Source organism: Macaca thibetana, chromosome 14, assembly GCF_024542745.1.
Source record: "Macaca thibetana thibetana isolate TM-01 chromosome 14, ASM2454274v1, whole genome shotgun sequence".
NCBI lineage: Eukaryota > Metazoa > Chordata > Mammalia > Primates > Cercopithecidae > Macaca > Macaca thibetana.
In genome coordinates this window covers 58,563,620-58,590,189 of record NC_065591.1, presented here as the reverse complement: position 1 = coordinate 58,590,189, position 26,570 = coordinate 58,563,620, and the positions used below count along the sequence as shown (strand labels likewise).

The 26,570-nt window shown below is 38.4% G+C and overlaps 2 protein-coding genes across 6 annotated transcripts in view; one reads left to right on the top strand and one right to left on the bottom strand.

Moving 5' to 3' along the window:
* The window catches only part of ZNF214 (zinc finger protein 214), a 28,064-nt gene extending 22,186 nt beyond the window's left edge, over window positions 1-5,878 (bottom strand). For 3 of the 4 annotated variants that reach the window (XM_050756187.1, XM_050756185.1, XM_050756188.1), the window contains exons 1-3: window positions 5,614-5,878; window positions 5,178-5,240; window positions 4,568-4,654 (exon numbers count right to left, since the gene is read on the bottom strand). The gene's annotated coding sequence lies outside the window, so the exon portion shown is untranslated. The remainder of the gene's footprint in view (window positions 1-4,567; window positions 4,655-5,177; window positions 5,241-5,613) is intronic. The other variant, XM_050756186.1, reaches the window with a different exon arrangement.
* A 94-nt stretch (window positions 5,879-5,972) lies between these two features.
* NLRP14 (NLR family pyrin domain containing 14) overlaps window positions 5,973-26,570 on the top strand; it is a 58,460-nt gene continuing 37,862 nt past the window's right edge. For both annotated transcript variants that reach the window (XM_050756101.1, XM_050756100.1), the window contains exons 1-3: window positions 5,973-6,299; window positions 23,507-23,816; window positions 24,581-24,649. In XM_050756101.1, coding sequence (XP_050612058.1) covers window positions 23,528-23,816; window positions 24,581-24,649 — 358 coding nt within the window. In that variant the 5' untranslated portion in view covers window positions 5,973-6,299; window positions 23,507-23,527. The remainder of the gene's footprint in view (window positions 6,300-23,506; window positions 23,817-24,580; window positions 24,650-26,570) is intronic.

Genomic DNA, 26,570 nt, shown 5'->3' with positions numbered 1-26,570 from the left:
CATGGGGAAACCCTCTCACAGAAAAAAAAATATATATATATATTACCCGGGAGGTGGAGGTTGCAGTGTGCTGAGATCATGCTACTGCACTCCAGGGTGGGAGAGAAAGCAAACAGTCTGTCTTAAAAAGAAAAAACAGTATATGCTGAGTTCAATGGTGGATATTCATGTTATTATAAATTGTACATATGTTTTCATATATTCTTTTGCTTATATGAAATACATCACAATAAAGTTCAAATTACATAAAATTTAAGAGTATAGAAAAAGAGTTCAGACATATAAATTATATATATATATATTTTTTGAGATGGAGTCTCGCTCTGTCACCCAGGCTGGAGTGCAGTGGCATAATCTCAGCTCACTGCAAGCTCTGCCTAAATGAAATGTGTAATAGCAATAAGAATATAAATTCCTAAAAATAAATTTACCAAAAATACTCAGAACCTATATAAAAATAGTCTTAGAATTTGAGGGCTAAAAATAAGGTTGGGGCCGGGCGCGGTGGCTCATGCCTGTAATCCCAGCACTTTGGGAGGCCAAGGCGGGCAGATCACTTGAAGTCAGGAGTTCGAGACTAGCCTGGCCAACATGGTGAAACCTTGTCTCTACTAAAAATACAAAAATTAGCCAGACGTGGCAGATCACACCTGTAATCCCAGCTACTTGGGAGGCTGAGGCATGAGAATCACTTGCACCCAGGAGACAGAGGTTGCAGTGAGCCAAGAGTGTGCCACTGCACTCCAACCTGGGCAACAGAGCAAGATGACTCTGTCTCAAACACACACACACACACACACACACACACACACACACACACACACAAAACCTTGAAAAAACAAGATGACTCTGCTCAATCTTAGGAGAAATAAATATAATTTTGTTCTAACTAAACTTATCTCTGTTTTCTTTTTTTTTTTTGAGACGGAGTCTTGCTCTGCCGCCCAGGCTGGGGTGCAGTGGCCGGATCTCAGCTCACTGCAAGCTCCGCCTCCCAGGTTTACGCCATTCTCCTGCCTCAGCCTCCCGAGTAGCTGGGACTACAGGCGCCCGCCACCTCACCCGGCTACTTTTTTTTTTTGTATTTTTTAGTAGAGACGGGGTTTCACCGTGTTAGCCAGGATGGTCTCGATCTCCTGACCTCGTGATCCGCCCGTCTCAGCCTCCCAAAGTGCTGGGATTACAGGCTTGAGCCACCCCGCCCGGCCTTATCTCTGTTTTCAAGCAGGTTTAATCAAGATGTTAATCTTGATTTTGATGTGGGGGAGAAGGAGCTGTAACAAACTGATTTTCAAATGCTTTTGAAAGAAAACCATTTTGAAAGTGGAATAATGAGGAAAGGCTAATTCAATGGCATATTAAAACTTTAACAAGGACTCTGTAATTCATAACATGACTTGACATAGAAGCAGAGAAGATCAATGGAAACGGGTACAAATCCAGAAATGGACACGAGTACAACAGTGCATTTTACACATGAAAAAGGTTACATCAAATTTGTGGGGGAAAGATGGCTTATTCAATTAATGATGTTGGAACAAACGATGACATCTGGCAGAAAAAAAAATGAAGCTTGATTCTCTGTCTCAGTTCTTATGTCTTAGTGACTAAAAAAATTTTATCAGATATGCATTATAGTTCAAATAATAGCTAACTTAACACAATCAATTATTAGTGAGTTCTTCATGTCCAGCACTGTTGTAAGTTATTTTTACATGTATGATCTTGTTTAACATTCTTAACAGCCCTACACAGTAGCTGTTATTTCTCCAATATAAAGATAAAAGACTGGCTAAGTGATTCAATCTAGTTCACAGTACTAAGAAGTGATAGACATGCAATAAGCTTAGGTAGTAGATGTGGAGCCTGTACTATGACCAATGTGCTATACTGATTAAATATAATGAAAGATTAACATATACGTATTATTGAAAACTTATTATATATATGTTCCTTTTACATCTTTTTGTCCAAAATGGAAATCATCAGAATATTATTCTGTGGAAAAAGTCATCCTCTCTCCTTTTTATCTTCATTGAGTGAAAAAGAAAGGCTACATTCTTCTTCATTGCCTATTAAATGCACTACATATAAAGGACAACAATAAAAACATTCTGATACCAGTATAAGAATTAAGAAGAGGGTCCACAAAACAAGACAGCCTCAAAAGTAATCTTCATATACATAATGTATATGTGTAATTTTGTAGATGAAAAGGTAGCACCACAGTCAGTAGAGAAGATAAATGTTAGCAGAAAAATTAAATAACTAGGAAGTAAAAAGAATGTTTAAATCCTGTCATTTCTCACATCAAAATCAATTCTTGACAGGTTTAAAAATTAAAAGTTTAAAATACTTAACACAATAAACAGGAAAATTAAAGCAATTACATATTAAATTTGGAAGTGAAGAAGAGATTTCTAAGCACAAAACCATATAAGTAAAAGAAATAAGATTTCATTTTATGCAAATTTAAAACTTATATAAACAAGTCCTTAAACTAAAAGGCAAATGATAAACTAGGAGAAATATTTATAACATATGACAAATGATTTATATGTTTTACACACAGAATATCTACTATCAAATGGAAACAAAAACTTCAGTAGGAAAACAGTGACATATATCAAAAGGCGATTCATCAAAGAAGGAATATAAAGAGTCAATGAATATATGTAAAAAAATCAACCCTACTGAGGATTAAAAGGATGCAAATCAAGGCAAAATTTAAAAATTAATACTCAATGCTGGCAAAGGCTCAGTAAGACAGAATCATTAATCAAATGGTTGTAGGAGTTCAAGATCATGTAACATTTCTAAAAGAGAACGTGAGTTTTTCAAAAGCCTAAAACATGCTTATATCCTTTGATTCTGTTTTCCTATTTCTCAGAGTATATCTTGAGAATATAAAAAGACATATACTTAATAAATTATGTTAAGTATTATAAGATATTTATAACAACAAAATATTGGGAAATACTTAAATTTTCCCCAATAAAAAGCAAACTTAATGGGAGGCCAAGGTGGGCAGATTGCCTGAGCTTAGGAGTTCGAGACCAGCCTGGGCAACATGGTGAAACCCCGTCTCTACTAAAAATACAAAAAAATCAGCCGCGTGTGGCAGCATGCACCTGTAGTCCTAGCTACTTGGCAGGCTGAAGCAGGAGAATTGCTTGAACCAGGGAGGCTGAGGTTGCAGTGAGCCAAGATCACGCCACTGCATTCCAGCCTGGGCGACACAGCGAGACTCCGTCTCAAAAAAAAGAAAGAAAGCAAAGTTAAATAAAGCATAGTATATACCTAGAATGGAACACTATATAGTCATTAAAACTCATGCTACCAAAGTATGCTTGGAAAAATGCTCATTATATGTTAAGTGAAAAATGTACATAAATAACAGCTATTCATACATTGAATAAATATTTACTGAGTGCTTAGTATATGCACAATACAATTCTATATACTGGGAACATTTCCTTCCCTCATGAAGCCTATTTGTCATGACTCAAATTGTTTAATAATATTTTATATACACTAATCTTTTTATATACATGTGTGCACACGGGTGCATATATGTTCACATTTGTACATGTGTACATACATGTACAAATGAACATGTACACATACATATCAGTATTTGTACAGACAAGTGAGTATGTATATACAATAAGTATTAGATAAAAGACTACAAGTAAATATACCCAGAGGTCAACAATGGCTATCTGTCAATATGGTTCATGTGAAGAGATGCACAAGAATAAATAACAAATTTAAACATTAATTGCCCTCCACAATGTGGCTTTATACATTCATGTTACATTTCCTTGTCAATAGCCTGGTTTCCTTATTTGTTCCCTCAAATTGTACCTGAGACTAAATGATGGCTTTCCTATTTAGAATGATATCTTCCTACTCATAATTGTTCAAATCTGAGTTTCTGTTGCTGTGTTTTAAGTGCCACTCATTCTGGCACTGTTTAATGTGGATAACTTCAGAAATTATTATTAATCTCACACAATTTGTTACCCTCAATGTTAAGACTTTTTTTTTTTTTGAAAGGGAGTCTTCCTCTGTCGCCCAGGCTGGAGTACAGTGGCACCATCCTGGCTCAATGCAACTTCAGCCTCCCGGGTTCAAGCAATTCTCCTGCTTCAGCCTCCTGAGTAGCTGGGATTACAGGTGCCCACCACAATGCCTGGCTAATTTTCATATTTATAATAAAGATGAGGTTTCACCATGTTGGCTAGGCTGGTCTCAAACTCCTGACCTCAAGTGATCCACCCACCTTGGCCTCCCAAAGTGCTAGGATTACAGGCCTGGCCATGACATTTATTCCTTTATCTCAGAACACCAAGAACAGCATGAATTATAAAGTAGACTTGAGTGACTGAATGAATGAATGAGTAAACATTTGGAAAAGACACTGGGTTGGGGCAGGGTCAAGTCTGCATGCTTGAAAATTTCTCAGGCAAGCGAGGAACATTTTCTGTCCAGTCATCCATCCATCCTCATTGCCACTTCCACTACTTCCACCACCCATGAAGAATGCAGGGACAATCATCCTCACCTGGGATCAGACTATGAGGAAAACAGTGTACATTCCTTCCTCCTTTGTGTTCCTCTTCTCGGGAAGGGTAGTGCTGAGATGGCTGAGCTGAGGAGGAAGGGGGATTGAAAACCCGGTATGACTTTAAATTCCCAAACTCATTAAATTCCCCATATACTAACTGGGTACGATGCACAAATCTCCTAGCATGAGGTCAAAAAGAAGCCTATGAATGTTCTTGTTTCCTTTCAACGACCAGAGAGCTATGAACACTGGCACCTTGAAATTTATTTGCAACCCTCTAGAAACTTCAAAAGATACAACTCATTTATTGAGATTATTACTACTACTACTAATAATAATAGAAAAGCACTAGCAAACTTAAATAGTATCTATTTTCAAGGTATTTTTCTTATTTTGTTCAGTTTAAGTAGAAAATCATTCCGTTGTCCTCCCCTACTTGCTAAACAGGAATACTGGATTTACTATCAGAAAGGTACCCGCAGTCTTAGAGAAGTATCCCAGAACTGGAGCTCCCAGGTCCTGATCAAAGTCTCAACTCTGTCATCAAGCACTTTAGAACTTTAAAGCAGACCAAACTTCTAGATCTTCAAGGTCTCAGTTTCCTTACCTGTAAAATGGGGGCATGAGCCTTTGCCAACCCAGTCCTTCCTTGCTGATCACAGGTAGGTTCCTGGGCAAAATGATAAGCAATTAGTTAAGAGCCCTTATTCTCTAGGAAAAAAACGTTTCATGCGTGCTCCAAGAGCAGGACAGGTTTGGGCTCCCCCAACGCGTCACGGGCTGCCCAAGTGTAAGCACCAGAGAACCAGACACACAACGGTTCTCTAGGAGCGGGATCTCCAGGTCTTGGCCACAGATCCGGGGGTCCTCTGCTCCTGCAGTGAAGACGCGCGCGGCCTCCGTTGCTTATCCAGATCCCCGGCCAGAACTCTGCCCCAGCACCGAACGCCGGGCACCCATACCCCAGAGACCAAGCTGCTTCTGCCCTCCTCTACTTGCCTTTATTCAGTCTTAACGTGGGAAAGAAGCCGTGATGTACCCACCTACACCGGTGTCTCCGGTGTTTCTAAACCGGAGTCGCTTCTCAGTCCCTGACCCTCGATTTTCTGCCCCTCTTCCTTCAAACACAGCTTGTCTTGCCCTGTTCGCTTCTGGCTCAGTCCTCCCAAGAGTTCACGTCACTTAACGGAGCCTGTGAGAGTGGACCGTTATGGCCAAAACACTCAGTCCACACAAACAATGGCCGCAGCCCTGCTGGACCGAAACGGAAGTCCTAGGTCTTGGAGTAGACACTTGCAGTGTTTCCGTGGATACGGGAGGGGCGGGGCGGGAAGAGACAGCGCGGTGGAACGTGACTCCTGATTGGCCAGAAGGATCCCGCGCCTCCCGACCTTTGGCTGCTGGCATTCCGGCGCAGGAGAGCAGTGCGCTCGGGAGTTGCGGGCGCTCGGTAGCTGCGGGCGCTCGCGGAATGAGGCGAGGACGCACCGGCATTAACGGAATAGGAGTACTACCGAAGCATTTAGGGCCCCGGGAAAGGGGGCGTGGCTGGAAACGGAGCGACTGGCTTCGGAGAATTCTGTGACCCTCACCGCCGCGACCGACCCCGAGGAAACGCTGGCAGGTCGCCTTTGGTTGGCAAGGCGTGGTTGTCCTTGCTGTCCCGCGCCCTCGGCGGAATGAGCACCCTACTAGCCCTGGCACTAGCTAGCATCGCTCTAAACTCGAGGTTAGAGCTTTTCAAATTCCGTCCTATTGTTGCCAGAGACCCTCTTCGTTCCTGCTCCAGTGAGGCTTGCCTCCCTCCCGCCTTCCTGCCAAATCCCAGGCTCCTCTGGAGACTCCAGGCAGAGAAGGGAAATGCACAGTGGAGCTGAAATGAAGCCATGAAAAGGAGCCCCTCCTCAGTGTCCTGGGACCACAGAGTTGCAAGAGCCTGTTCTGTTATTTACCTGAGTGTGTTATATTAGGAAAATATTTTCGCATCTTTGGGCCCTGTCCCTCAAACTTGGGCTTGATCAGTAATATTCAAACATTTTATTAGGCAAGGAACTTTTGGTAGGATAGTCGTTAAAAGCAAGGGACTCCTTGGATTCTAATCTGGCAACACTACTTATGAGATCTTGGCTGGACTACCTAACCTTTAAGCATCAGCTTAATAGGCATAATATTGATGGCCAATAATAATAGTAACTATTTCACAGACTTGTTAGATTGAAATGAGTTAGTATAATTAAAATGCTTAAACCAGCCCCTGGCACATAGGAAGTACTCTGTGAACTATATATTTACAGTTTGATGTTTAGCAGGGATGGGTGGCCCAGCGCCTATCTGCTTGAATTCACCACACAATAAACACCTGCATTTTTTATGACTCTGGAGACCACGTTTTGAAAATTACTGGGCGTGGACCCTCCCTCGTTTGAGCATTCAGAGAGTATAGCATAGCATTTTAAAAATGTGGGCTTTGTTGTCTGACGGAACTGACGTTAAAAGCTATCAATCATTGTTATCTACTAGGTGATGTTGAGCAGGTTGTTTAACCACTCACCCTTAAGTATTTTCACCTGTAAATTGCAACATATTTAAAGCCACAATTGATAGTTGAATTACTGAATGCAGAGACATTGACCAGTAAGAAGGAACACTGGAAGTGGGCTGTTCTGCCACACTGCTTCCAACCTGAGAACCTGAACCTCAATGAACTAACCAAAATTAAAAGAAAAAAAAAGCTAAGAGGATCCAGTTTTCAGAGAAACAAAATGTGTATCTGAAGAAATATACCTGCTAAAGGGTAGAGGCCAATATGAATAACGAAGAGCACCAAGTATAGCATACACAAGACTTTTAGGAATGAATTCTACCCAGTTACAGTTTGGGGTTTAGCAGGGGTGGGCAGCCCAGAGCCTATCTGCCTCCGTCCACCACACAATGAGCATCTGCATTTTTTATGACTCTGGAAGCTACATTTTGAAAATCATTGGTCATGGACCCACCCTGGCTTGAACATGCAGAGACCCAAAGCACCATCTTTGATGAGGGTCCTGGGAGCAGTCACCAGATGCCTAGAGATGTACCCAGGGGAGGAGTGAAGAAACTGCCTTGCATGGGAAGAGAGGGATAGCCCAAGTTCCTAGTCCAAGATGTTGCAGATTCTTCATAGCAAATAATTGAAGAATCTAAGAATAGGACTGTGGCTTGAGGGCATAGAATTTTCCGTAATTTTGGTCAGTGTCACGTAACTAAGAACACAAATTGGAGTCAAGTCTGACAAGACAGCAAGGAATGTAGGGGCCAAGATCCTGATGAAAAGGGAATCTTTAAGCAGCCAACCTAAAACCTGGTGGTTTTCTCTTCAAACATTAGCAGAATTCTTAAGATGAACAGGAAAAGAAGATAAGAAGAAAACTGTTGAAGTGCACAGAAAATTTTCAGAGGTCTCATCACAGATCAGAGGAAATAGGAATTATAGTTCAAAACCCACCAAGAAAGAGATACCCAACTAGAATTCCTGGAGAGCAAAAGAATAAGTACAGAAGCAAACTGGCAATAAATAGAGATGGAGCTGCAATTCAACTTTGAGTCAGCTCCATACCTGACTGGATTGTTATTATCTGCCCCCTCTCTAACTGCCTATGAGAGGAACTCTCTCAGGAGGAATGTTATCATTCAGAACTACTACAGTGTTTCATATACAATGTCTGATAATTCAACCAAAAATTATAAGGTCAGAAAAAAAGACAATAGAAACAAATGCATGGATGACTAAATTATGAGCTAACAAATATATATTTAAACATAATTGTGATTAATATGTTCAGTAATGGAGAAGAGTTGACAAGATCGAGAATTTTAATTGAAAATCAAATTTAAATTTTATGAATAAAAATAAAATTGAGAATGTAATAGATGTGTGTAACAGCAGATCAGATCCACCAGAGAAAAAGAGGAAAGAATACAGATACCTAAATGAGAAGATAAATTTTATATACACATATAAAATGTTAAATATATGTTTAAATTTTAATTTTATATATATAAAATCTTAAAATAGATATTTTAAGATTTATAAAGTATATTTGTAAAATTAAATTATATAAATTTATAAAATTTTAAATATATAATTTTATTTATGTTACATATAATTATATTACATGTATAATATATTACATATAATTTTAATTATATTACATATAAAATATATATATTTCATATGTTTAGCTTGGAGAGTTTTTAAAAACATTTTATATAAAAATGTTTACTATAAAATTTTTATTTTATATATAAATCTATTTTTACGTATAAAATATAAATATATAAGCATTTATAAATATATAAAATAGATTCATATATAAATATTTATATTTATATGAATATATTATATTTATGTATAAAAATCTCCAAGCTAAAGTACAGAGAAGAAAAGAACATAAATTGTATTAGGTAATTCTTGCATTGTATAAATAAATAACTTGAGACTAGATAATTTATAAAGAAAACAGGTTGAATTAGCTCACAGTTCTGCAAGTTTTACAGGTAGCATGGTGCTTGCATCTGCTTGGCTCTTGGGGAGGCTTCAAGAAGCTTACAATCATGATGGAAGGTGAAGGGGCTGTGGGCATGTCTCACATGATGGGAGGAGCGAGAGAGAGAGAGTAGGAAGGGAGGTTCCACACACTTAAGCAGATATCATGAGAACTCACTATCATAAGGACATTACCAAGCCATGAGGGACCCACCCCCATGACCCAGATACTACCCACCAGGCCACACCTCCAATGTTAGGGATTACATTTCAACAGGAGATTTCGGTGGTAACAAATATCCATACTATATCAGAAACATAGGGAACACAATGAAAATATCTAACATACACAATTAGAGTCTCAGAAAAGATAAAGTGAGCAAAGATCAATATGTGAAGAAATAATGATTTATAATTTTCCAAGCCTGATGAAAAATTCTAACTCACAGTGTATAATTTCATTGTAAGTCTGAAATGGTATATTGAAATCCTACAAATATTTCCAGGGATCCCTGGAGCCATGGTATTGATCCTTGACCAAACCAGAATAGAATATACTACATAGGAATTAATGCAGTTTTGTGCTAATGTAGTTTTCCAAAAAATACCAAGAGGGAAATCTGTAACAGCTTGCCAATATTGTTTATAGAAAATGTATTGATGAATGGTTTGCATCTGGTTTCTGTTATGCTATCTTGGTTTCTGCTATTGAACCTGGTCCCATAGCTTGGTTTCAGCTACATGACAGTTGTAGTATAAAAGACCCCTACTTGAATAAGCTGTGGCTTCCCTGAAATCAAAATATCTTAGTGGTTCACTTGCTGGCCATAAAGCACAACCTTGTGACTGAGAGAGGTCTCTGGAATCTGTGTAGGTATTGTGGACCACCTTTCTTACCCCTGCTGCTTTGTATCCATGTCTGTCACAAATCTTTCATGAGTGTGTGTGTATGTGCATGCATGCAAGTCTATGTTACATTGTATTTTTATAAATATCTCTAATAACCTTAGAACATTTGTACATTTGAATGAGAAAAATATGTGAGTACAATGTGAAAAAAGTCTAATTTTTTCTAATCAAGCATGTTAGCAATTGAGGTGGAGGAGGAAAAATGGTCACTTTTTGAGCCAAAATGTATCCTTTATGATTTGGTTAAAGAAATACCTGAAAGCATAGAAGAGGAATAAGATAGAGATGGAAATAATGGAAAAAGATCATAGGCTTAAATAGTAGATCTATAAGACCTAATATGCAGACACAAAAGTTTAGAAAGAAAGAGAGAGAGAGAGAGAGAAAGAGGGAGAGGAAGGAAAGAAGGAAGGAAGGAAGGAAGGAAGGAAGGAAGGAAGGAAGGAAGGAAGGAAGGAAGGAAGGAAGGAAGGAAGGAAGGAAGGAAGGAAGGAAGGAAGGAAGGAAGGAAGGAAGAAAGAAAGAAAGAAAGAAAGAAAGAAAGAAAGAAAGAAAGAAAGAAAGAAAGAAAGAAAGAAAGAAAGAAAGAAAGAGAGAGAGAGAGAAAAAAAAAGGAAGGAAGGAAGGAAGGAGAGGAGAGGAGAGGAGAGGAGAGGAGAGGAGAGGAGAGGAGAGGAAGGAAGGAAGAAAGAAAGAAAGAAAGAGAGAGAAAAAGAAAGAAAGAGGCCGGGCGCGGTGGCTCAAGCCTGTAATCCCAGCACTTTGGGAGGCCGAGGCAGGCGGATCACAAGGTCAGGAGATCGAGACCACAGTGAAACCCCGTCTCTACTAAAAATACAAAAAATTAGCCGGGCGTGGTGGCGGGCGCCTGTAGTCCCAGCTACTCAGGAGGCTGAGGCAGGAGAATGGCGGGAACCCGGGAGGCGGAGCTTGCAGTGAGCCGAGATCGCGCCACTGCACTCCAGCCTGGGCGACAGCGTGAGACTCCGTCTCAAAAAAAAAAAAAAAAAAGAAAGAAAGAAAGAGAAAAGAAAAAAAAGAAAGAGGAAGAAAGGAAAGGAGAAGAAAAAGAAAAAGAAGGGAAAGGAAAGAGAAAGAAAAAGGAAAGAGTTTATAAAAGTGAAGAAACAAATGACTAACAGAATAATAGAAAATGCCTTTTTGTGGAAAATTTTTGAGAAGGCATGAATGTAGACCAAATAACTCACTACATTTCAGTCTGGATTAGTGAGTAAAGACCCACTAGACATAAAAAGGCATACTTTCTATACTGTAAGGATAAAGAGAAAAGCTTTTAGGTTAAAAGGGTAAGTTATCTAAAAATAAAAATGACATTGGACATCTCTTTTGTAATGTTGGAAGCTAAAAAATGTTCAATAGCAGTATAGACTAGTAGGCTAAAGGGGCTTCAATACATCAGCCAAAATATCATTTCTCCCTAATGTAGTGAAAGAAAGGTTTAAGGATTTTCAAGAATTCAGAGCCTGTATCACTCAGATGTCACCCGAGTTAACAATTCAAGAAAGTACTCCAAATAAATAACAAACCCAAAACAGAAATACCCCACAAAAAATTATAGACAAGGAAACAGAGAAAGCTATGATATAAAATAAATAATAAACCAAAAGTTGCATGTATAAAGAATGCAATAAATTATTAGTCATTGTACTAAATGTGAATGGACTGAATTTTTCAATAGAAAGAAACTCTCAGAGTCACTCAAGTAAAAAAATCCAACCATATGCTGTTTTCGAGAAACATCTGTGAAGTAAGTAAAAAAAGATACCAGGCAAATGAGCAAAAATTTCAAATAATTGAAAGTTAATTTAAGAACTAAATAAAGAGATTGACCTTATATTTTGATAAAAGATACAATTTATGAAGAAGTATAATGCCATCAAACCCGCTAAATACATGGAGCAAAAATGCATAAATTTGACTACTTGATTAAAAAAATACAGTTCTATGGGGAAATTCAATATATGTGTTTTAGAATTAGAACTAGGATACAATAAAATAAAGCCATGCACAGTTTGAATCGTGTAATTAATAATCTGAATTTCAAAGGTATATATAGAAATCTTGTAACCCTAGAATTGATGGTATATTTTGTGTCCATAGAACATTTTCAAAACTGATTATGAGTTTTGCCATCTTCATCCTCAACTGTTGAATGTGTTTTTAATTGCTCTGAGAATATAAGCAAAGAGAACTTCCATACCCTTGCCCATCCACACAATGCATTCACACACCTACCTGCATCAGTGCCCCTTTTCAGCTAGAAGCCTGTTCATGTAGTGACTAGTTTCTATCCATTCTTGCTCACATGACCTAACTCCAGTAATTCCCCTCCCTTGCAATGTCAATTTTTCCCTCTATACTATATCCTTCCCATTATCAAGTATGCTGTCATTTCTCCAAAACAAAACAATAAAATTTTCTATGGCCCTGTTTTAGTTAGTGTGGGCTGTTATAACAAAATACCATAAACTAGATGATTGACAACAACAGAAACTTATTGCTCACAGTTCTGGGGGTTGGAAGTCCAAGATCAAGGCACTAACAGATTCAGTTTAGTGAGGGGCTATTTCCCAGTTCATTTATGGCTGTCTTCTTGTGGAGACCTCACATGGCAGAAGGGACCAGGGAGCTTTCTAGAACCTCTTTCATAAGGGCACCAATTCCATTCATGAAGGCTCTGCCCTCACAACCCAATCATGTCCCAAAGTCTCCACCTCCTAATACCATCAGACTGAGGATTAGGTTTCAGCGTATGAATTTGGGAGGACACATTTAGTCTATAGCAGGCCCACTTCTCCCTCAGCTACTGTATCATTTCTGTCCTTCCTTTTGAGCCAAACATCTTAGAAAGTAGTCTATTGTCTTCCATTTTTTCTCCTTCCAGTCTTTTTTGGCCTTATTTCAATTAGGGTTTCACCCTACCGTCTCACTGAAACTACTCTTCTCAAAATCACTGATGGTCTCAATGTTGCTAAATTCAATGGTTAGTTTTCAGTCTCATCTCATTCTATCAGCAGAATTTGGCACAATTGATTTCAAGAATTTGGTACAATTAATCTCTCTTTCTACCTTGAAACATTTTCTTCACTTGGAGATTTAGATAGCACACTCTTCAGGTTTTCCTCTCCGGATGTTCTTTTCCATGCTTTTTTGAAAACAATTGTATTGCCGCCTCCCAGGTCTGCTCCCTCTCTGTGACTTCTAAACAGTAGAGCGATTCCTCAGGGATCAGTCTTTGAATGTTCTATTCTCACTCCCTGAATGATCTTCCATGGCTTTAAATTCCACCTATAAGCTAGTGACTTATAGTTTATATCTCCTGCTCAGACTTTGAATTCTAATTCCAAACTCCTTCTTTGTCAATTTGACTTCAATGTTTAATAGGCATCCCAAATTTACTAAAAATGTACTCCTGAAATGCCTCACAAACTTGCTTTTTTATTTTTTTGCAATCTTCAATCTCTCTTCCAAATTCCCAAGTCAGTATCTTAGATTTCCCTTTGACCCCTTTCTTTTCTCTTACCTCCCAATCTGTTCTGTCAGCAAATCTTTGCAGTTCTATCTTAAATACTCAGAATATGACTACTTTCACTACCACGACTGCTACCAGCCTCGCCCTAGCCATCATTTTCTCTCATCTGGATTATTATAATAGCCTCTTAATTGGTCTGCTTGCTTCTGTCATTACTCTGCTCCAGGATACTTCATATAGAACCAGGATGATTATCTTAAAACATAATAGTTATTATTCACTTTGCCCCAAACCCTCAGTTGGCTTCCTAGTTTACTCAGAGTGAAAGCCAAGGTATTACAGTGGCTTATAGGGCACTACATGATATCTATCTTCTTACCTTTCTCATTTCCCCCCCGTTTTTCTGATTCGTATTCCACTATTTTGCTCCCTTATCCCATATTAGCCATTCTGGACTAATTGTTATTTCTTAAACTTGCCATTCTTGTTTTCACTTTACTCTCTTCTTTCATTAATGAAGTGCTGTTGATTGATTCATTCACTGCTTTAAGTGCTGAGAATAAAAAACAGAATGAAATAAATAAAAATCTTTCTTTTATGGATCCATTCTCTAGGTGGGGAGGTGTGGAGTAAGGAAAGATCAATAGCCAGTAAATAAATAAGTAAAATTATTTATTGGATGAGAGTAAAAATACAACCAAAAGAGTAATTCAAATTTTGTTATTCATTGTATTTGTGTATGTGACTGTTAATTTAATTATGCAGCATGAAGAAAAAAATGTAAAAGGATACATACCAGAGAATTGATATGTTTAATGTGTATTGTTTATTGGGAGGGATTGATGTAAGTACAGACAGGAAGAAATTAGGGGCCTATAAGGCAATCTCTCAAACTCTTAGTAAAAATGGAATACTACCACTTTTATTTTGCCTTTATGCTTGTGATAGAGAAGCAAAGTGACAAGTTCTTTCAATTTGACAAAGAAATCCTACAAGCATTTCTACCTTTTTACAACACAGAGATGTCATTTAAAGTATATTAAGAGCAATGAATGAACAAGTACTACAGTCACTCATATTTGCAGACTTTTTAGATATTAAAGATCACTTTCACAAGGCATTGCAATAATTTCAAAAGTCCAGGTTTCTTATAAGATCCCTCTGAAGAAATAACACTTCCAAATATAAGTTTACATATAAACGCCTCTATCCTCTTCCACACATTTACCACAGAAGATATAGTGTTCAATATAGGATCCTCTGTGCTCAGCAAACCTGTGGGCGCACGTCCTTCTGAAACGAAAATAGAACAAGATAATAACAGTATGAATATTTATACAGATATCCTTCATGGGACAGCAAAAATGTTCTATTTCATGGTTTTCTGTGCATGTTAGAAACAATTTCAAAACCAAACCTTCTAGAATTTATAGTTTCTCTTCAGATGTACATATTCGTGAATGTAATATTCAGCACATTAGCACATTATAGCAATTTAACATAGTATGTTGGAACCAAACTAAAAAGAGTTTGCCTTTTCTCTCACCCTACACTTGGCTATCCTTTTGAGGTAGTTTTTGTATGAATACTTATAATCTAAACCTCTGATTTCTGGCTGTTATTGAGGTTGTTGGACCTGTCTTGCTAACTAGCATGCCTGAGTCCTTAGTATCAGTTGCCTAGAGTGCATATTTTCTTAATGCCAACGAATACTGGCTCCTCCTTTGTCAATAAAGCTTGAAGTTCTCCATGAAGAGTCCAGCTGGAAAAATGCTACCTTAAATAAGGATAAATCACCCAAATCTTGCTGCTATAAGAATATGAAAACTTGTTCCAAATGGGTAATCCTTAGAAAAAGGAAGCCATCCGAACAGAGCATCCATTTACCCATGCGATCCAGAGGTTTCTCATCTGAGAGGCAATTCTCAATCCTGAAGCTCCTAGATCTATTAGCTTCTAAGACCGTCTTCAGGGTCCAAGGCCATGAATTCATCTTAGAACAGTTCTAGTCATGTGGGATTTGAATGAAATTGCACTATCCATAAATCAACACAGAGCCTTGGTGACTACTGTGGTCAATTTGACTCAGATGTTCCTTAAATATGTCGAGTAGGCTCTTAACTGAGGGTCTCTGTGCTTGCTATTTCTTCCTCCTGGAATGCTCCATCTCCCAGATATCTGCATTGCTCACACTTTCACGTTTTGCAAATATCACCTTAGTAGTGTCTTCTCTTCCTATTCAAAGAGAAATAGGACCCATCTCCCACTTCTCACCCCCAGCGCTGTATTCCTTGCCCATTCTGATTTTCTCCACAGCAATGATCACCACCTGGTATACTACAATTCATTATCTGCGCCCCTTCAACAGAATGTAAGCTCCATGGAGGTAAGGGCTAGATGAGCAAGACTTTGGATATTTTATTCACTGCTAGACAGGGCCCAGAAAACTGACAGGCACAAATAAGATGCTCAATAATTGTACGGATATTAGATGGACGAATAAAGGGACACTGCTTATTGGGAGTCAGCCAGTCTGGGAAAGGTCCTTCAAAGCTAGGGTTCAATTCCCCGACTTCCTCTTCCCCACATCGGTAAGGCAAGGAGGAAGGACGTGCGTCCACAGGTTTGCTGAGCGCAGAGGATTCTATATTGAACACTGAATCTTCTGCGGTAAATGCGGGGAAGAGCATAGAGGTGGAGAGTGAGAGCAGCGCTCCCTTGGCCCCTCCAGCCAATGGGAAGAGAGATTCGCTAGGTCAGGCGGTGGGGTCCAACCACCCAGGCTGGCCCGCAGCCCTCTTAAAGGGTTTGCTCCTCTCGCAGGGGAGGAGGGAGATGAGGCATTAAGGGCCAGAGTGCGTTCCCCTTTGTCGTGGAACAACAAGTGCCTGTTGATACTTTCCTGTCCCTCTGAGGCCTGGCTTTCGGCGCTTTTACCCTTTGACACCAACGCCTGGTGAGAACGAGGTATGGAATGACTCTCCTCTTCTCTGGATGCGTACTTTGTCCACTTTAAAATGGGAAGTTGGGTTCTCTGTGAGTCCATCCAGCGCCCACATTCTGCGTGGAAAATGAAAGGAATGTGGACTCAGGGCCCAAGAGGATGAGTTGCCAGGACATCCCAGGGTGGGACACTTTGGGGCATGGCGCCGGACACGACCAGAGTGGAAAAGCGACCTTGAGGGTGCGAGTCCACGGTCACCTGCAAGTAGCCTTTGTCTGGAGACCTAGTGTGGCCTGTATCCATTTGTCAAATTCCAAAGAGATAAAGAAATGAATGCCTGCCAACTGTACTGGAATTTGGCAGGCACTGCCTGCGGTGCCCACTTCTAGAATCTCCTGGATTAAAACGATATGAATAGTCCCACTTTCACCAGGCTTGACGAATGCAGGCAAGTCCCTCGCCTCTCTACCCAGGAGCAGGTGTTCGTCCTTCAGTCTGAAGCTATTCCCGCCACCTGTGTTCTGCCGTCTTTCATTCACTCTGGGTCTCCTCCTAGCCCCTCTCCCTACTGAAAACGAAACAAACCACCTAAAAACTGCTCTGCAGGTGCACCAGGTTATCGGTATCTGTCTCTCCATCTCTCCCTAGCAAAGTTCAAGAAATATTAGTAAGGTAGTACATGCTTGCTCCCTGCGTTGGTATTCCTCTAGCCTATAGTGCTTTAGTGCTTTAACACCCCCACTCCCTCCACTCCAGCAGTGACCCAAAATTGCTCTTTCTATGCAAGTTAGCAATTATTGTCAACACGCCAAATTCAAGTAGAGATGCCAGACATTCATTTCTTTAACTCTTTGGAATTTGACAAATGGATATTGCCTTTTTACCTTTTTATTTCTCCACTTATTTAAGGAATGTATTCTGATGAAAGATAATTGTCACAAATTGTCCTAAACTCTGTTGTGTTTTGAGTTAGGACAATTTGTGACAATTATTTTAAGTACTTTTTTATGTAGAGGTTTTGATTGCTTAGTTGTAATCTTCATATAACTGCCATCTGTTTTGCTGTATGATGAGGATATTTTAATGACTAAAAAATCAAGTGTGTGCTATATTTTTATACATTTATTATAATTGAATCCTTATTGTCAATTATTTACTATTCTAAACAAACACTCTTATGCACAAAACTTTCTTTTCTGTATTTAGGATTTTTTTTTTCCCAGTGGATAATTTACCAAAGAAGATACTGCTTGAAAACTCATGCATGTTTGTAAAATTCTCAGTAGACATGCAGACATGCAGTTTTTCAAGAGTGTAGCAATAACATATTAACTCCTTACTTTTATATGGTACTGTTTTTTAAAGCTTATTTTTGTCATTTTGAACTTTGAGAAGGGCTGTTTCCTGGTTTGCATTAGTTGTGCTAAATGCTTAAGTTTGAAAATTTTCTGAAATACTTGTTAGCCATTTGCTTTTTGCTTTTTCCCCCTTCTATGAATAGGCTATTCACAATAAATTTGCCTTATTGCTATTCTGATCTATTTGTATCATGTCATTTTAGGGATATGAACCTTTTTAAAACAATATTTTAATGTGAACTGTAATTCATAAAAGACTGCACTAAGTATAAACAAGCACCTTAGTAAATGATTACCAAGTGATCACTCATGTAAACCATCTGCAGGTCAAGGAATAGGACATTAATTACCAGGACCTAAGGCCCCCTTCATCCTCCTCCACCTCATCTCCACAGGGGTATTAGGAAACCGACTTTTATGATAGCTACTTCATAATCTTGTTTGATTTGGCTTCTTTCACTAATTACGAGATTTATTCTAGTGGCATATAGCTGCAATAATATATTTTCTTTGCTGTTTAGGATTTTGTTGTATGAATTTACCACAGTGTATTGATTGGTTCTACTATAGATGAACTCTTGGATCTTTTCAAGTGCTTAGGAATTACAAGCAGTGCTGCTGTAGTTATTGCATATCTCCTGCTATACCTACACACATATTTCTATTGGATGTTTTCTAAGAACTTTAATTGCTATTTCATAGTGTATGTATATTTCCAGTTTTAAGGAATAACCATTTAGACTAGTATTTATTAGAATTACAGAAATTTCTTGTGTACCTGTCACCCAATTTCCCCAATTTTTAATATTGTGCATTACAATGGTATATTTGTCACAATGAAGACAATAAGGCAATTAAGTTGCACTTAATTTGAATTTCACTAATTTTTCCATATTGTTCTTTTTCTATTCCTGAATATTACATTTAGTCATTTTGTCTCTGTAGATTCCTCTGGTCTGTGAAAGTTTCTCAGTCTTTCCTTGTTTTCTGATGACCTTGACAGTTCTGAGAAGTACTAGTCTGGTAATTTGTAGTTTGTCCCTCACTTTAATTTTTTCTTATGGCTAGACTAGGATGCTGGGTTTGGGGAAGGAATATCACAGTGGTAACATGCCATTCACAGTGTCAATAGTACATGCTATCACAGTGACTTATGGCTGATAATAGTAGTCTTGATCTTGGGAGAGTGTTTGTCAGGGTTCTCACTAAAAAGGTTCTCCACTCTCCCCACCTACTCCCATACTCCTCTCCTTGGGAGGAAATCAATAAGCACACTCAGTGCTCTGGAAGGTGGGGTGCAGTTGGGTTAAGAGCCATTTCCTGGAGGGGAGAATATCCTACATAAAGTATTTGGAAATCTTCTCTAAGAGAGATTTGTCTCTTTTCTCTCATATATTGGGACATTTATCTATATCTATATGGACTCATGGATACTTGCTTTGTACTTTGGGCTATAATCCAATACTGTTGTTTATTTTGGCCATTGGGAACTCTTTCCAGTTGTATCTTCAGTCTCTTTGCATACCCCATTATTTTCCTTTCCTTATTTCTGCCACTATGAGATGCTATAAGCTCATCGTATCTATTCCCTATCCTAGCCCTAGAATCAGCAGTTTCTCAGAGGATCCCTGATTCCTTTTATTGGCAAATGGTACAGGTTAGAAACCAAAATTTGGACCTGGGTGGACATCTCCAATTTTAGTACTTAATACAAACAGTTTTAAAGTGGTTTTATTAATTTACACTTCAACTGCTTATTTGCCATATTCCCTGTAAACATTTTGCTGTTTTTGTTTGGCCATTTGTGTTTGAATTTTAAGGACAAGAGGTTTTAATTTCAGCATCGTTAACAATATGTCTTCAAATATTCATTGTGGTTCTTGGTCAGTTCCCTTATTGTGTCCAAACTGGTAAGTCCCATCTTTCCTAAGTTGTGATGAATGTTCTTTGCTGTTTTCTCCTCCCTGGTTTGAAGTATTAATGATACTTTCCAGATATAATTATACCTGGGATGATTTAAGAGGATACTAATTAATTGTCAAAATGGTTTACAAGTTGTCCTAATGAATGACACTGAATTCTTTCCTCCCAATTATGGTATCTCTTCTATAATATATTGAAATCCAATGAGAATGTATTTTCTTGGCTGTCTACTCTTTTTCTTTGATTTAATTATTATGATAGAATTAAATCATTTGTACATTTAGGCCAGGCACCATGGCTCATGCCTGTCACTGTAATTCCAGCACTTTGGGAGGCCTAGGTGGGCAGATCACTTAAGGTCAGGAGTTGGAGACCAGTGTGGCCAACATGGTGAAACCCTGTCTCTACTAAAAACCCAAAAATAAATAAATAAAAAATTAAATTAGCCAGGCATGGTGGCAGGCACCTGAAGTCCAAGTTATTTGGGAGGCTGAGGCATGAGAATTGCTTGAACCCAGGAGGGAAGGCAGAGGTTGTAGTGAGCAGAGATCCACCACTACACTCCAGCCTGGGTGACAAAGCGAGACTCCATCTCCAAAAAAAAAAAAAGAAGTTGTACACTTAGCAGTAGTGGTTAGACTCTTGAATTTTTTTCAACTGGGGGGCAGTTTGCTGCCCTGGGGTCCTTTGTCAATATATAGAGACATTTCTTGTTTGTCACAACTGTAGAAGATCCAGGGTTCTAATTGGCATCGAATAGGTAGAAGCCATGAATACTGCTCAACATCATATAATGCACATATAGTGTCCCCCAAGGAAGTATCCAGCCTAAAATTTCAGTATTATTGAGGTTGCTATAGGAGATTTAGTTAGAGCGACCGAGAAAGGAAATCAATCCAGACTCTATGAAAAGGGTGGAAACACCCGACTTCCTAGGTCAAATCTTACTTCCCTGAGACCTCCATATTTCTACCCTCTCTAGGTAAGAATCCCTTGTCCCTTTGTGTTCTCCTAGAACTACTCTGGCCCAAATGATAGTCATGCTGTATTTAGAGGTCTTCCTCTTCCAGTCGTGTTCAGCACAGGGTCTGCTATCACAGAGCATGGCCACACAGATTTTGTATAACTCTGCATTTCCAGTGCCTAGGAAACTGAAGTGAAATTAAAAGGCAATGCTATGTAGTAGAAAGAGAGTAAGCTTTGTAGTATGATAGGCCATTTGTCAAGTTTATGACCTGGGCAAATTTCTTAATTTCTGAGACTCCGTATCTGTAAATGTGGATAAAATCAAACTTTCAGGTCTGTTTTAAAGTGTAGAGAAAATTTTTATAAAGAACCTATACACACTAGGTCCTCACAAATGTAGTCATTAATATGAGCTAATTATTTTGAACAAATATGTTTTGTTATAGGCAAAAATTTACATCAATTTGCAAATTGAAATCCTTGTAGACCATGGGTTCCCATTTTAGTTCAGGGCATTTTTGAATGAATGAATGCCTTCCTATAAGAGAAACAGCACCAAACATGTGTTCCTTTTTCTAAAAAGGTAAAAAGACAAAACAAAACAAATTTCTTCAAGAACAGCATAAAACCTTTGGGAAGGAGACTACAGTATATTGTACTCTATTATAATTATAGATATCATATAGTAGAAAGCTAATAGGATTCAGACTCGTATAGATCTCGGCTCAAAGGGACACCCAGAAAGGAGGAGGAAAATGAAAAAAGTGTGGGATTACAACAGCAAAGAGGCAAGTAAATATCAAGATGTAAGGCTTTGTTAAAATAGTATTATTGACGTATGGCACCTTGTTGAAGTTAGGTGCATGCATTAGCTTTTTCAATCCTTGCAGAGGTAGGTACTCTTGCTACTCCTGCTTACAGATGGGAAAATTGAATCCCAAAATGCCACTTGAATTTTGTAACAGGGAAGTTTTTGGTATGAGTTATTTCAGTGGAATTGTGGTGGCAAAAGTTCTATCGCAGTGGATTGAGGAGGTATAATAGGTGATAGAGTATAGAAGACTGAAGGAGTTTGACTATGAAGATGAAAGGGATTTGGAGTAAAGGGAAAGTTTGTAAAAGACTAAGTTAAATTTGGGCACATTTAAGTGCTAATGAGTAGGACTTAGTGGACAGGGAGAAGTTGAAGATCAAGAAGATAGATTTCTAATGGATTAAATCCCTTTGGGAACAATTGCTTATGAGATTTAGATAAGAGGTGGAGAAATAAGCTATAGAAAAGGGAAGAGAGCTCCCCTCATTTGTTACAGGAAAGACAAAGATAAAAATGAACCCACATGCAGTGATATCTGTAGATTTCTAGATAGGAAGTAGAAGATGTGTTCTGTGCCTTGCTTTCCCTCACCTACCATATTCTGTATGTCCTGGAGAAATTTCAGAGTTCTTTTTTGAAGTTTCCTCAAATCTTTTCCTTTTCGCTTTTTAGAAAATTACTATAGGACTTGTTTTGTCAGATTTATCTGTAATCTAGAATGTTTGTACCATGTAGTTAAACAAACAACTTTAAAACAGCTGATAGCTCACCAATTACTGTAGGATAAAATCCAGATTTACTATATAAGTTTGGAGATAATTCACCTTCTGTTGAAAAGGAAAACTCTCCCTTCTATCTACTTTTATTTCCCCCATCCATCTTTCTTTTCCAATCATATTAGCAAGAATCGGGGGAGACATTATGAAAGACTGGAAAGGGCAGGAATTTTAGTGAAAGATCTAAGTTGAGTTCCAGCTGCACCATTTACTAGCTCTATCTCTTCAGGCAAATCACCAAAAAAGATTAAGAAAACTTGATGGTGCTTTGGAGAATATGGATTAAGTGATTAACTGGAGCACCCATGTTGACTAAGAAATTGAATAAGCTGATGAGGGGAAAACACAGGGCTCAAAAGGATTTGATGGTGTTTGAAGAACTGTCACCGAGTAAGGGCATGAAACCACTCAATTAACCAGAAGATATTAATAGAAAATGGGTTATAGGAGTTTGCAATTTAAAAGTCTGAGTAGTCATTGATAAAGCCTAGGGTGAGAGCATCAGAGTAAATTGCTGGAGAGCAGTAAGGTCATGGGAGTTGATGTCAAAGACATGAGATGAGGATGTTTTGGATGAGCTGAACTCACCCAGAACAGCTGTGGTGTTGGGGAAAGTATACTAAAGGAGCTTGTGTGCTAGGGAAGACTATTAATAATTATGTATGAGTTTATGACCAGAGATGACATGACAAGAAGAGGTAGATGGTAGCATATTCTATTGCATGTGTTTGATGAATAATAATGTGTTGGCAGGGGTGCAATAACAATGTTTTATGGACTGAGATATATATTAGATGTTGGTGGGGGATAGAAGGGATGAGGACGGGCAGTTAGCAATACTTAGGAGGAGCCAGTTCTGTGCCAAGTGATATATGAACCCTACCTTATTTGATCCACATGAAAATTAGAGGTTGGCTCTGTTATCTCCACTTAGAAGAGTAAATTGAGGTTCAAAGAGAGGAATTACCTTTATTTATATCGCTCATAAGTGGTAGGACTGGGAATAAATCCTAAGAAGATGGAATAAATATACAGTATAGTGGTCTATATTAGAGGAATGGTTTGTGAAAGAAGATGTATTACAGAGGACACTAGGTCAGTACCAAGCCTAATACAGTGGGCTTCTGCACATGTTTGTTAAATTAATCTATGTAAGTATTTCATTTTCAAATCTTTTTCATGTGTCCCATTTATTCCATGTGCTTTTGGTTATTTTTTTCCCCCACAGAGGCCTGAATATTTGGACAAGATGGCAGATTCATCATCATCTTCCTTCTTTCCTGATTTTGGGCTGTTATTGTATTTGGAGGAGCTAAACAAAGAGGAATTAAATACATTCAAGTTATTCCTAAAGGAGACCATGGAACCTGAGCATGGCCTGATACCCTGGAATGAAGTGAAGAAGGCCAGGCGGGACGACCTGGCCAATTTGATGAAGAAGTATTATCCGGGAGAGAAAGCCTGGAGTGTGACTCTCAAAATCTTTGGCAAGATGAACCTGAAGGATCTGTGTCAGAGAGCAAAAGAAGAGATCAACTGTGAGTGATGCTGGGGCAGATCTGGGGCTAGGCAAGAAGGAAGTGTTTCCTGGAGTCCAATGGAATGTTTCTGTAAGAGGGATTTAGGGATTAAACCATGTTGGGGGACATAAGCTCCATGGTGGTCTTGTGCATGGGGAGCTTGTTGGATTATCTGAGGAAGGAAAGGCAGATGGGTTTTGAGTACTGTTACTCAGCCTAGCTCCTTAATCGGGGGCAATTCATCCATCTTGTACCAGTTGAAATGATCAAAGGAATTGAGTGATAGGAATTGTCCCATAAAGTGCCTTCACCTAAACTACAAGTTATAAGTTAGGCAACATTTTGAGAAATCAAATATGATTTAATGTATTTGCTGAAATATGAGGAATGGGCTGAAAATTATTATTGGACATAATCCAAGCCAGTATTTATAGTCATTCTCAGGTATGAAATGTAAACATCTAGAATTCCTTACTCATATACAAGGCTTTAGATATATATGTATATATCTCAGGAAACTGAGGCTTACACTACACTATTTGCCCTGGAGCTACAGGGTGGGGGCCATGGCAAGAGGTCTCCTACTTCAGTGTTGTCTGTATCACATTGTTTCTTCTCTCAACTAAGCTTATGGAGTCTGAGGCTCTGGCAGCTTTAGTTTTCTTAAACCCAGATAGTCATAGAATTGGACCACTGATGAGAATGCTGGCCTCTGTTCTAGGCATCGTGAAAGCTCACTTTGTTTTCATTAAATATCATGATCCTATTGGAACCTGTTGCAGGGTCAGCCCAGAGTATAGGACCAGATGATGCCAAAGTTGGAGTGACACAAGACCAGGAGGCAGTGCTGGGTGAGTAGTTAGGCCTTTCATCAGATTTGGGAGGCATTCAAAATTTTGATACAGGATGGGGATTTATCTCCCAGAGGACTTTTGTTCAAATCTTGTTAACTTCTTCTAATACCCCACCTGTTCCCTGAATGTCACCCAAAAAGAATTAGCAAAACACTCTCTGGCCAAAGTCAGGATCAGGGCCTTGTTAATTCGGGTCCTCAAGAGAACAGTGTTTAGAATGCCTGCTAAAAGAAGGGCTGATGCACAAAGGTACATTAATGTTTATATTTTATGTACTAAAAGTCACTGAGTTGGCAGGAAACTTTTCATTTATCACACCTACTTTCTTTAAAGATGGTACCGTAATTAAATTCTAGGAGTGGTGACCAACTGGTTCATATAAAAACTCATGTCTAGAACTGAGTCTTCTCAGTCATAGTTAACACAGGGGTCCCCAACTCCTAGGCCACAGACCCCTACTGATCAGCAGCCCCTCAGGAACCAGGTCACATAGCAGGAGGTGAGTGGTAGGCCAAGCGAGCCTTACCACCTGAGCTCCGCCTCCTATCAAATCAGCAGCTGCATTAGAGTCTTATAGGAGCACAAAGCCTATTGTGAATTGTGCATTCAAGGGATTTAGGTTGTATGCTCCTTATGAGAATCTAATGATAAATGTAATGCAATTGAATCATCCTGATTCACCCCTGCCCCCTACATCCATGGAAAAATTGTCTTCCACGAAACTGGCCCCTGGTGCCCAAAAGGTTGGGAATTTCAGACCACTGGCTTATTAACACCATTTCCCTACTTTGTTTTGAATTCTACATAATTTAATTCCAATTTATATAAGTGGAATTACAGTAGAAAGAAAATTAGATCAAGTGAGAAACCTTTATTCTTAACCCAGCCACATTCTAACAAGCCACATTATTTCATTCAAGAAATAATTGAAAACTTCATCCCAAGCACTAAAATATAAAAATTGCTTGTTATATTAAATGACCTTCAATATAACTTCCCACTGTGACTTTCATTTCTGATTCAATATAAAGAAGTTTATCTTTGTGGTATGAGAAAAAAACTCATGGGCTAATAATTTTTGTTTTATTATTTCAAACCTAATGGCTATTTCCCTCTTATGTGCAGATAATTGCACACAGATAGCTAATAAATGCCTTCAAATTATTATTTGGAAATTGTGATAAAAGTAAACTATTCATTATAGGAACTTTGGAAAATACTGTAAGTACAAAATAGAAAATAAGAAGTACAGCAATGATTTACTGATTATTTTCTCTGTGAGTGTACCAACATTATGCTGTTTGAATTACTATAGTTTCATGGTAGGTTTTAGTTCTGGGTAAAGAGTGTTTTTCTTCTCTCTGCCTGGCCAATCATTAGTTTTGCTTTTTGGAATTTCTTAGTTATCATTTGTTTATGTTTTATCTTTGTTTTTAAACTTCACATAAGCAAAATGAGCTATTTTTTTTAAAAAAGATTCAAATACTGTAAAAGTACATAAAGTGAGTTTCTCACTCTGTCCCACTCCCCATCCCCAATCCTACTATTCAGAAATAACCAGTATTAATGTATTGGTGTATATGGTATAGGTTTTCAGATACATAAAGTTTGTTCATTTTATTTCCAGGAGAGGATCATATTTTACATAATTCCTAGAAACTTCATATCTTTTCTTGTTATTATTTGGGGGGACATTAGTACCTATAATTATACCTTATTCAAAAGTTGTAAAGTACTCAATTATATGATTGTATTCTCTCATTTTTTTATTGCACAAATGTATTTGACACTTCTTATGTGCAAGGAGATGTGTTAGACACTGAACATGCAGTGATGAAGCTGCCAGCCAAGTGCATCATTTATTTAAACAATAAAGTAATTATAGCTAGTGACATGTACTGTGAATGAAAAATATACT